The sequence below is a fragment of the Chrysemys picta genome, chromosome 4 (genome assembly GCF_011386835.1).
Source record: "Chrysemys picta bellii isolate R12L10 chromosome 4, ASM1138683v2, whole genome shotgun sequence".
Lineage (NCBI taxonomy): Eukaryota > Metazoa > Chordata > Testudines > Emydidae > Chrysemys > Chrysemys picta.
The window spans coordinates 64,824,970-64,837,866 of record NC_088794.1 but is presented as its reverse complement, the minus strand read 5'-3'; the positions used below and the strand labels follow the sequence as shown (position 1 = coordinate 64,837,866).

Below are 12,897 nucleotides of genomic sequence, written 5' to 3'. Positions count from 1 at the left end.
CCAATTGCTCCTTCTCTTACCGAGTGGGCTGTAGTTCAGGCCATCCCTGTTGACTGCTAATGTGGTAGTATGGCACAGGGAGAGAGATGGTCTTTCAGATAAGGAGGTCCTAGGCGATTTAAGGCTTTATAGGTCAAAACCAACACCTTAAATTCTACCTGGTATCTTTTAAGTAGCCAGTACGGATCCCAAGGAATGGTGTCACGTGCTACCAGAAAGATGTATCCTGTAACAATCAAGCTGCCGAATTCTGCACCAACTACTATTTCTGGATAGATTTTAAACATAGGCCAACATACAGCACATTGCAGTAGTCTAATCTGGAGTAGACAAAGTTGTAGATGGTGGTTGCAAAGTCTGAATCAGAAAGAAACTGGTGCAACCTTCTGACTATATGTAGATGGAAAAAGCCAGTCTAGCCAATCTACCTGCTCTTCTAGTAGTAGCAACAGCAGCAGTAGAGCTGAAAGAAAGTGAACAGATAACAAGCAGCGGACAGCTGGGTACAGAAGGAGAAAAGAGGAGGACAAAAGAAAAGTGAACCTGAGAATGTTTGGTTGTTGCTCCCAAGAGACCCTTCTAAAGACAGAGGGGAGAAGAAAATCCCCTAACAATTTTTTTTAAAGAAATTGGGGGAATAAGCAAAATCATTATATACTCTTTAAAAGGTGCTTTATCAGAACACTACCTCACTTTTAGCTTTTGAGCTTAAACAGCGCTCTTCTTTGGGTGCCATGTTTCTTCTTGTTTCTTTCACCAACAGAAGTTGGTCCAATAAAAGATATTACCCACCTTATGTCTCTAATATCTTGGGACCAACACAGCTACAATGTCACTTTTAATTAGTCACTCTCAAAAAATGCAAATTATTTCCTTTTAGTTCCATTCCTTCTGTTAAACCAATATTTGATACTCAAACTTTGCATGTTGTCCCATTACGTAAGAACATAAGAATGGCCATACTGGGTCAGACCAAAGTTCCATCTAGCCCAGTATCCTGTCTTCCTATAGTGACGAATGCCAGGTACCCGAGAGGGGATGAACAGAACAGGTAATCATCAAGTGATCCATCTCCTGTCACCCTTTCCCAGCTATCCTGGCTAATAGCCATTGATGGACCTATCCTCCATGAATTTATCTAGTTCTTTTTTGAGCCCTGTTATAGTTTTGGTCTTCACAACATCCTCTGACAAAGAGTTCCACAGGTTGACTGTGTGTTGTGTGAAGAAATACTTCCTTTTGTTTGTTTTAAACCTGCTGCCTGTTAATTTCATTTGGTGACCCCTAGTTTTTGTGTTTGTGAGAAGGAGTAAATAGCACTTCCTTATTTACTTTCTCCACACCAGTCATAATTTTATAGATCTCTGTCATACCCCTCCTTAGTCCTTGATTTAGTTGGGAATTGGTCCTGCTTTGAGCAGGGGGTTGGACTAGATGACCTCTTGAGGTCCCTTCCAACCCTGATATTCTATGATTCTATGATTAGTCGTCTCTTTTCCAAGCTGAAAAGTCCCAATCTTATTAATCTCTCCTCAGATGGAAGCCGTGCCATACCCCTAATAATTTTTGTTGCCCTTTTCTGAACCTTTTCCAATTCTAATATATCTTTTTTGAGATGGGGCAACCACATCTGCATGCAGTATTCAAGATGTGGGCATACCATGGATTTCTATATAGGCAATATGATATTTTCTGGCTTATTATCTATCCCTTTCTTAATGATTCCCAACATTCTGTTAGCTTTTTTGGCTGCCGTTGCACATTGAGTGGATGTTTTGAGAGAACTAACAGTGATGCCAAGATCTCTCGAGTGGTAACAGCTAATTTAGACCTCATCATTTTATATGTATAGTTGGGATTATGTTTTCCAATATGCATTACTTTGCATTTATCAACATTGAATTTCATCTGCCATTTTGTTGCCCAGTAACCCAGTTTTGTGAGCCCCTTTGTAGCTCATCACAGTCTGCTTTGGACTTAACTATCTTGAGTAGTTTTATATCATCTGCAAATTTGGCCACCTCACTGTTTACGCCTTTTCCCAGACCATTTATGAATATGTTGAATAGGACTGGTCCCAGTACAGTCCCCCCCTTCTTCTGATGTACTTAAATTTTTTTTGCTATTACGTTTTGGGTCTTTGGCTAGCTGTTCTTCAAATTCTTTTTTGGCCTTCTTAATTTTATTTTTATAGTTCATTTGCTGGAATTTATGGTCCTTTTTATTTTCCTCACTAGGATTTAACTTCCACTTTTTAAAGGATGCTTTTTTGCCTCTCACTGCTTCTTTTGCTTTGTTATTTAGCCACGGTGGCTCTTTTTTGGTTCTCTTACTATGTTTTTTAATTTGAGGTATACATTTAAGTTGAGCCTCTATTATGGGTCTTTAAAAAGTTTCCACGCAGCTTGCAGAGATTTCACTTTTGGCACTGTACCCTTTAATTTCTGTTTAACGATCCTCCTCATTTTTGTGTAGTACCCCTTTCTGAAATTAAATGCTACCATGTTGGACTGCTGTGATGTTTCCCCGCCACAGGGATGTTAAATTTAATTATATTATGGTCACTATTACCAAGAGGTCCAGCTATATTCACCTCTTAGACCAGATCCTGTGCTCCACTTGGACTAAAACAAGAATTGCCTCTCCTCTTGTGGGTTCCAGGACTAGCTGCTTCAAGAAGCAGTCATTTAAGGTGCCAAGAAACTTTATCTCTGCATCCCGTCCTAAGGTGACATGTACCCAGTCAATATGGGGATAGCTGAAATCCCCCATTACTACTGAGTGTTTTTATTTTTATAGCCTCTCTAATCTCCATGAGCATTTCACAGTCACTATCACCATCCTGGTCAGGTGATCGGTAGTATATCCCTACTGCTATATTCTTATTATTCAAGCATGCAAATACTATCCATAGAGATTCTATGGTAAAGTTTGATTCATTTTACTTTTTTGATTCATTTGATGCTATGCTTTCTTTCACATGTAGTGCCACTCCGCCACCAGAACGACCTGTTCTGTCCTTCTGATATATGTACCCTGGTATTACTGTGTCCCATTGATTATCCTCATTCCACGAAGTTTCTGTGGTGCCTATGATATCAATATCCTCATTTAATACGAGGCAATCTAATTCATCCATCTTATTATTTAGTTTTCTAGCATTTGTATATAAGCTCTTTAAGAACTTGTCACTTTTATCTGTCTGTCATTACAGATACAAATTGATGCAAATTTGCCATTGATGCAAAAATTGGTACTACTATACATATTTTTCCCTCTCCGGGCTCTCTTACGCTATCACATGCTTACTTCAAACTATTTATTTACTATGGACATACATAATATAAATTACAGAAGTTCTAAAAATTATCTATCCATTTGATGTGAGGTGTTTTTCCTCTTAATGTGAGAAATAAAAATTAGTCATTTTATTTTTTCTCATCTCCTCTAGAAAAAACAAAAAAATATTCTGCGGATAGGAATTCAGAGCCTTGGTTCAGTGTTGTGGGGAGATGACATTTGTTGCACTGATAATCCAGAAGATATTTTTAGCCTCACAAAGTTTCTGTATGTTCTCCGTGGTCTCCTCAGAATGTCGTTGTCAGCCTGCATAATCACAGTGCCAGCCCATCTTATCCAGGTAGGAATACTATAATTGCTTCTTTTCATAAGTTGTTGTACATGGTTTAGTATGCGCAAAAAAAAGTTAATGAGTTAGTGGACACTTAATAAGCAAAATGGATTGAAGTGTCATGAATGATTTTGAAAATTGCATCCTGTTGAAGTTGTTTTGCATCAGTAGCAAATTGATTTCTAGATGAAATTTTACCTCATATTATATTTTACTCTGACATACAGTATGGTCTTCAACATTATTTAGATGCTGAATTTATCTTTCAGTAATTACTAGCAAATAAAAGTCATTCATAAACTTTTTGAGTGAGCCAAGAGAATAAAACCAATTTAAGACATTCCGAATAGGCATCCTTCAGCTTAGCATGTCTTGTTTTAAAGATAGACTTAAAATAATGTTACTGCATTTCTTCTGTGCTTTTGTGATGCAGTAATACATTGCATTATCTAGAAACACCTGAATATTGTAATGGCTTAGATACAGGTATAGCTGTCATATGACTTTGATATGTATAAAATAAAATAGGTAGAATTTATAGAAGATCCAATTCTGCTAGGCAAAGTTCTGCATTCCCACTGATTTCAAAAGGCAGTAAACCTAGATCTGGGAGAGCTGGGTTTGCTCCCTAATTCTGCCATAAATTTCCAATGTGATCACAAGCAAGTCAGTTAATCTGTCTCTGAGTAATTTTCCCATCTGTAAAATGGGAGGGGTAATAATAAGTACTTCACAGAAGTATACTGAGCCTTAATTTATTTTCTGGAACAATAGTTTTTAGTAAAAGGAAAAATGTAAAAACTTTCTTCTATAAAAAGTGCTGCAGCTCATAAAAGAAAGAAGCGCATTCACAGTAACTAGAGTTATGCATAAATTTGATAGGACTTTGTTTAACAAACATGGAATGTTTTGATGTAAACTTTCTCATAAAGGGCAAATATATGCCTCTCATGTCAACACTGCAATTTTCAAAGCTGTTGAGTGCCCACAATTCCTGTTAAATTGGTGTTACAGGCACTCAGTGCTCCTGAAAATCATAACCATTCCTATTTTTCACATGTTGCCAGTGTGACTGGAGGTGTATCAACTCTCCTCTTTTGTATGCCTTCAGTTTCAGATTTCCTCTTTCCTAACTCTCAGTATTACAAAATAAAAATACTTCTAATATTAGGTGACACTATATCTGAGGAAAAAGCATTGTGACAATACTTCTCAAACAGGAGGTAGAATCCCTGATCCAGCTAGAGGCTATAGAACCTGTGCTTCCTCAATACGGAGGGAGAGGTTTTAATTAGGGATGTTTCCTTGTTCCATCCTGGATCTCAGACAACTGAATGTTTTCATATGCTGTTCAAAATTCAGGATGACCACCCTGACCTCGAAAATCCCCTCACTAAATAAAGGCAACCAGTTTGCAACTCTTGATTTGAAAGATGCCTATTTCCATATAGACATTCATCAAACACTCATAGACTCATAGACTTTAAGGTCAGAAGGGACCATTATGATCATCTGGTCTGACCCCCTGCATGCTGCAGGCCACAAAACCGTCCCTACCCTTTCCTTGACTCTGCTGATGAAGTCCCCAAATCCTGTGTCTTAGTGACTTCAAGAGATTCCTGTGCTTCACGGTGGGCCTGGATCATTATCAATACAAAGTTCTTCCCTTCAGTCTCTTGACAACTCCCAGAATTTTCACAAAGGTGCTGTCCGTGGTAGCGGCACACTGTGCCACCAGAGCAGTCCAGTATTTCCTTTCCTTGACAACTGTCTGCTCACTGGTTTATCATACCAAAAGGTACAATCAGCGGTCCTCTCTATATAACCTCCTTCAATCCTTAGGATTTCAGGTAAACCTAGAAAAGTCCACTTTTGTTGCAACACAACCTCTCTATTGGGCTGAGGAGTACATCTGGATGATCATGTGACTCAAGGTTGATCTCAACAGGAGTCAAATCTACACATTTAATCTCCTCAAACTCCAGTAGTACAAAAGATCTACAAAAAGCCTGCCCTTCCTCTGTGCACAGCATGTTTAGATCATGTTGGACAATATGACCACTGTATACTATATAAAAAGAGAGCATTAAGCTCTGGAATTGGTATATCCAAAATCAGATCACCAAAGTGTCAATCTGATGGACCATCCTCTGAGTCAGACCTGGTATGCTAGAGAATACCTGCTTATGAGTTTGCAGCACAGTCAAAATTCCTGCCCTTTCAGTTTGTGTTAACTCTTTACATATCTCAGTGTTCTCTAGTGATGTGTCACCAGGGCATTCAGCCATCAAATTGATGAGATGTATTGTCTCAGAATCCTCCTCAGCACATGTTCATAATGGCTTCTATATTGTGATAGACTTTACATCTATTAACATCCAGAATCTGTAAAGTAACCTTGCTGTGGGGTCTCTGTGTGTTCCAAGGGACCTCATTAATTCTTTCAACAATCTCAGAAGGTTCCTCTATGAGTTTTGCACTTTGTACCTTTTTACAGTGAGTAACATCAGCACCAAGACTCCCCTCTAACAAGCATTCACAAGCATTATGGCCATACTATGCCTTCTGTGGCTTTTAATGAGGTTCATTTGAACTACTTCCATCATGTCCCTTAACTCCTTTCTGAACTGCTGTACATATTTAGTCACTGGTTCTTCCTCTGCTTCAGAGCCACCCTCCCAAGAATCCCTAGTGAGATCCTGATGACCTGTGACCTTTCTCCCATACAGAAGATCAAATGGGGCAAAGCCTGTGGACTCTCGGGGTGCCTCCCTAGAAGCAAATAACATAGAGGGTAGCATTTCATTCCAGTCACTTTCCCTTGTGTTTGCATACATTCCCAGCATAGACTTTAGAGTTCTGTTGAACCTTTCAACTAACCCATTTGTTTCTGGGTGGGGTAGATCTGTTGTACCCCACACATTCGCTATAATTCATTAAATAACTGGGACATGAAATTTGACCCCAATATGATACAGTGTACTTTGGGAAAACTACACAGCTGAATATAGAGAGCAAAGCTTTAGCTGTTGTGTCAGCCTCTATATTAGACAGAGCAACTGCCTCAGGGTATCTAGTGGCGAAGTCCAGTGCTACCAAAATATATTTCTTTCCCCTCTGGGTTGGCTGGGGCATAGGGCCAACAATATCCATAGCCACCCTAAAAAATGCCTCCATGATTACAGGTAAGCAGTTCAGAGGAGCCTTGTGGAGCCCTCTTGTGCTTCAGCCATAAGTTACAAGACCTATAGTGGTCTGTCACCTCATTCTGAATATTTGATCAATAAAAGTTCTTCTTTAACTTCTCATATGTCCTCTCTGAAATCTGAGTGACCTGCACTAGGGCAGTCATGGGCTAACAACATTAACTTCCCAGGATGGGAGGCACAATCAGTTGTTTATAAGCCTGCCCAGGAGTTCTGTTATTCCCCAAAGGGGCCTCTCTATAGTTTTTCCCTCTTCTGCAAAAAACCTTCCCCTGTTTTCCTTAGGTGGGGTCCCACTGAAGTTGATTTCCCATATGCTTTTTAGGGAGGGGCCTGCTCTCTGTTCTGCTATAAATTCTTGGCTTCTGCCAGCACAAAGAGTTGTCTCGGGTACATAAGGCAACTCCCCCCCCCCCCCACTTCCCCACCCACACACTCTTAGAGACATGCTGCCATTTTCTGCTGAGCAGGAGCTGGAAATGTCTTCTCCCCACCTCAGCTGCTATACCATCGACCTATATTCCTTATTACTACAAGTTAGTATATTATCAGCTTTGGCCACAGACAGTATATCATTACCAACCAACACATCTGTTGGAATGCTATCCAATATCCTAACATTTAAAATACCTTTTAAACCTTCCCATTCCAATTGTATTTTAGCTAAAGGTACAGTGGTTTCAAATTGTCCCAATGCAAGGAGTTTTGTCTTAGTCTCCTACCCCACACATTCTCCCTACTCTGTTATTCCCCTGTTCATTCAGACTCTCTCCTGCTTCCCTCTATGATCTCCTGTATATACATGCATGCTACATTCCTCAGCACATTTTCACCCTCTTACCTTCCCTGTCACCCCTATACCATATGTCGCTGCTCCTTGCAGTGCTCTTTTCTGAATCCTTACAGCATTTCGTGCCACACTCTTCCTTAAGGGCAGTTTGGATTCATTCATTCGTTGGGAAGATTGGAGGTAATGACCATCTTTACTAAACTTCTTCTTGATCCTGTGATTATGCTGGTGTGAGCATGTCTGTGTGTGTATAGGCATGCTCAAGCTAGTACCTGAGACTACTCCACAAAACTCACTACATGTTCCTTCAAGGAAAGAATTTGCTTGCCATTCACTTGAGACCCTGAATCTGTGGATGTATGTGCTCCTCCACCACAGTCTGTCAGTAAAGTTGAGTTTTCCCTAATCAACAGAAGGGATGGTAAGGGAATGGATCCATGTGTCTCTCTGCTGTTTCTCCTGCCATTCATGGCTCCCTCAGCATTGGCACGGGTCCTTTTTCTGCCCTCCCTCTTCTCTAAATTGAACATCAGGGCTGGCATATGAGCAGTTATGACTGGTAATTCCTTAGATAGTTCTTGGAATTAGAACTGATGGGACAAGGGCCCCAATGTCTTCTGCAAAGACTACTTCTGCCCCAGAGTTCTGGATCTTCCTCCTAAGAAGTAAATGAGGTGAAGAAATGTAGGAGTTGAAAACAGTGAGGAGGAGTGACAGAAGATAATGAGGGCCTTATGGTGCAAAGGTTGGTGTTTTAGAGCAGACCATATTAGGAAAAAGAGAGTGCATAGAGAAATTTGGAACCTGATTTGAGGGTGAGACAGTGATGAGGTGCATAGAAAGAACAGTGAAATGTTGGTGGATGAGTGGGACATGGATCAGACTAGATTGAGGACCTGGCCTGGAAAGTGAAGAAGAGAACTGGCAGAATTGAGATATACTGTAAATTGGGCCAGAAAGTTGGCATGTGGGTTCAGGGCAGGGGATGAATTGTTAAATCTTAATTGCATGAAATATGTCTGTATACTCTGAAGCTAGGTGTGTGAGGGAAGAGTTTACTTGGGAGGGTTTTGTTGGGGGGATCAGAAAAGCGTGCCTGGGAGTTTTTTAGCAGCACAAGGTAACTAGAAATGTAAGAAATGTCTCTGGAACAGGTTTATAAAAAACAGGATCTTGTCCTTTTTTCCCCAAAAAACATATCTGGGAAGTTGGGATTGTTGTCATATGCCACAAGATTTCATGTTTTTCAATTAATCTGGCCACTATATGCCTGGAGGTCGGGGAGGGCAATGGGGAAACATGTGCCACATAAGGTGGAGGTAGCTGATCCTAAGGCACATTCCCTCAGTCAGCACACTGTCAGTTTAGGCAGCTCAGGTTAACCAGTGGCTCCTTCAGTTTATCAAAGTCTTCAAAAATGTACCAAAACTGGGACAAAACACTGTTTTTTCTAAATTTGAAATTGATACCAGCACGAGTCAGTGAAGTGTGTCGTGCTGAGCAGCCCTAGACCTATGGACTTGCAGGATCAGGAATTTAGGCATTTATTATTTTCTCTTTATGTTTACATGCAGTGGAGTAAAGTCTGCCTTGATTTACGCCCATGCAAGGACAGAATTTTGCTCTAGTATATTTTCTTTGTTATACTTGTCCCTTCTAGTAGTTTATGTCAGTAAAGCAGCCAATCAGCTTTCTATTTTTAGTTCTTAACATTCTGTCGGGCTTGTACATTGATGATTAGCTGCTCTCATATTTTTGGCTTACTTCCTATGTTTAATTTTATTATAGGCAAGCAACACATAGTTAAGGAAATTGTAAAGAAAAAATAGTGAGGTTGGTTCAGAACTGATGTTAAAATGTGACTTTTCAAACTAAACATTGCGAAGGGCAACTAAAAAGTTTGGATCTAATATGTTGTGTGTGCACTTCAGATAAACTTACTTGTTAGGACTAGTGATGAATTCTGTTATGCAATTCCATTATCCGTAAAATCCACCTGCCTAATTGAATTATGTAGTTAAGACTGAAATAAAATCTCATATACATTTGCTGTCCAATTTAACATATCTACTCCACAATAAAAGCTCAAGTATTCTGGAAAAAAAACCAGAAACTTTAGTCTCTTTTGCAGTATCTGGTCCAATAGATTGCATTGAACAGTTGTGAAAATGGTTAAACTTCATGCATCTTCTTTTAAGCACTAGAGTGAACTGTCATTAGGAGGAGCAAAGCTGCTGAAGGTTCCCTATATCCAACATTACTCACTTCCCAGAGCCCTGCTGTGTAGTTGTTCCACTCTCCAAGAAGCCTGTTAAAGAGCCCCCGAGAGCATGTGTACAGCCCTCCATGTTAATAGTTAATTGGTGAGGATGGCAAGATGAGAGGACAGCCGAACATGTGGTCTCTCAGGCTCAAGCAGTAAGCAGACCTTTAGTTATAATAACAGCAGCTGTTCACATTCTCACAACTCAACTACTCACAATGCCATTGCTGGTGTTTCTTAGTGGATTAAAAAAGTAAAGTACAGTGTTTTTTTGTTTTTGTTTTGTTTAAAAAAAACAAAACAAAAATGAAAACATGTACTTCAAGTATATTTCTATATGCCTGTTAAATTTGATATTACCAAGAATATATAATTATTTTTAGCTTATGCTTTTTTTGGTCAAATCTAAAAGTCAAAACACTGAAAGTATATATAATGCACACCATTTTTTATAAAGTGTGTTACATTCTACAGAATTATTCACTTTACAACTATTCCATTTCTATCAGATTTTGACTAAATTATTTTTTGTCTGCTAAATAGTTCAATAGCTGATTCTGAAAGGGAAATTGCATTTATGTAATTTCCATGGGGGTTCATTTTAAATGATAAATAAGTTTCAAGCTACAATAGAATCTTATTTCTGTTTCCATGCTGTGACTATAACGAAAAGAACCCCCCACAGATCGGTTTTAAATTTTAACAAGTTTATTCTTAGAAATATAGGAATTTTAATAGCAGATCACATTAGTGGTCTGTCTGTTTTAACTATCCTGTCTCAGACAATGGCCTGTACCAGGGCTCCAAACAAAGGTGCAACAAAACCTATAGTTGACAACTTGTTGAATAACATTTTAGTGGGGAAGTTTCTTCACAATCCCACCAGTTAGTGATTAGCTTATACCTTAAAGTGTGAGGTTTCTGTTTCTTATATTTTAAAAATAATTCTACCTAATGTTACTATGGAAGTTCTTATTCTTATAAACATTTAGGTTTTTTTTTTTAATCCTTCTAAGTGCTTGGCCTCAATGATATACTGTGGCAATGAGTTCCATAAGTGAATTGTGTTTGGTGTATTTGTTCAGTATTTAAATTTGTTGCTTTTCCATTTCATTGAATATCCCCTTGTTCTTGTATTGTGAGCCAGTGAATAGGACCATTCAATTTACTTTCTCTGTATGCTATCCATTATTTTGTATGCCTCCCTCATGTTGCCTATTAATCTACTTCTTAAATAGTCCCAGAGTTTTTCAGTCACTCTTCATGCCTTTTGATTCATATAGCTTCCATTATTAACCAGTTATTTAGATGTTCTAACAATTTTTTTGGCTTTTTTAACCACCACTGGACAGTGAACAGTGATTTTCATTGAACTATCCACAATAATATGCAGTTCTTTTTCCTCAGTCATTTAGAACCCAGTGATATATATGAGTAGTTCAGGCTACTCCTTCAAGTATTTATTGCCTTGTATTTATCAACTTTGAATTTCATCTGCCATTATATGATTTTCATTCACCTAGGTTTGATAGGTCCTTCTGAACTTTCTCAGTCTTCTCTACTCCTAACTAACCAAAAGGCTGCCTGTTGATGGTAGAGTCACTTAAAAGTTCCAAACTTTTTTTCAGAATTACTTGGTAAAATTATAATCCACCATAGAACATAGTCATCTGTAATAGTGTTTACAATTGCAGAGATCTTTAGTAGCAAACTGTGTGTTTGACAAAAAGGACATTTCTCAATTCATATTTCTTGACTGAACAATTTAGGAATAGATTATGTTGGCAGAGGAATTTGAGAAGTGACACTAAAAATGTACCCAGTTCATTCGCATGATGTGTGACAAGTTTTACTTGATTGATATTTTGTACTGATTGAAAGCACTCTTATCTGAAACAGTCTGTCAGGTAATAAATATTGAGATGCTTATGAATTATGATTTATATAGTTGATGGAAGGTTACTTTTCAAGTCTTTCCATCGCTGCTTGAAAATGCACTGTGCCTGTGAAATGCAGTTGTACATTTAAGAAGGAAGAATGTCAATTTTTAAAATGACTGATGATCAAGTGGACTATTTTTCAAGCTTTCCAAATTTGAGAAATGATATAAAAATGAGTTAGGTGTTTTATTTTGATAATTTGCTCATTGTAGAGTACAATCATAGCAAAAGTGTTTATGCAGTAGCATATAATACAAAGGGCTCTAATGCTACAGTGATGGGCACTGTTGAAAGTCCTAAGGGGTAAAGTAAATAGATAGAAACTAAAAAGTCTGCCTGTTAATTTTTTTTCAAAAATTACTAGAAATTATGTAATTAGTTACCTTGTCATACTTCGTTGCAAATCCAATGTCAGGTTTTTCCCAAAAATATTAGTTACAGTAGCTTTTTATACATTTGTAGCAAGTTCCATGTCAGTCAGGTGCACAATCAAACTTTTGAATATGTGATGATCAGATAAATTATGGTGATATCAATTTGTTCCTTGAAAGAATCTCAGTTCTTTCATTACAGATGTCCCTTCTTTTAAATATGAAGCTACCTCATTGGAAAGAACTGCCACCAACTGTATTAGTCAGCATGTACCAGGGGAAATTAATTGACTAATGAAAAGTCAGTATGAATAAGCCTTGTGATAGTACTCCTCTTGAGAGAGTCTAATGAGGTTCTGTTTAGTGTGTTATTTTCTTTATTTCATCTGATACGTTTAAAAATTAATCTCCTACAATATTAATGTACTGGTGTTTTGAATTCACTGAAGTGAATACATGTTACAGTATGTTTCAGTGTAGAAAAAATTCAGAAACAAACCTTTTCACATCCATAGGCTTTTGTGTTCATGCTGAGTATTTTAGCAGCTAAACTCTATACATCAAGCAAGAGAGTGTGTTAGAACCTGCTACTACTGCTACTACTAATATAAGATTATTGGATGTGAACTCCTATAGCTTGAGAGTTTCTGTGTGAAATCTTTATTCTTAAAACAAGAGCTAAGAATGATTCCATGC

General features: G+C 38.2%; 1 protein-coding gene across 11 annotated transcripts in view; it reads left to right on the top strand.

The window, feature by feature from the left end:
• ELP4 (elongator acetyltransferase complex subunit 4) overlaps positions 1–12,897 on the top strand; it is a 259,381-nt gene that overhangs the window by 96,328 nt on the left and 150,156 nt on the right. For 10 of the 11 annotated variants that reach the window (XM_065592512.1, XM_065592505.1, XM_065592503.1 and 7 more), the window contains one exon: positions 3,452–3,640. The exons of the other annotated variant lie outside the window; for it this stretch is intronic. In XM_065592512.1, coding sequence (XP_065448584.1) covers positions 3,452–3,640 — 189 coding nt within the window. The remainder of the gene's footprint in view (positions 1–3,451; positions 3,641–12,897) is intronic. 11 annotated transcript variants of the gene reach the window in all.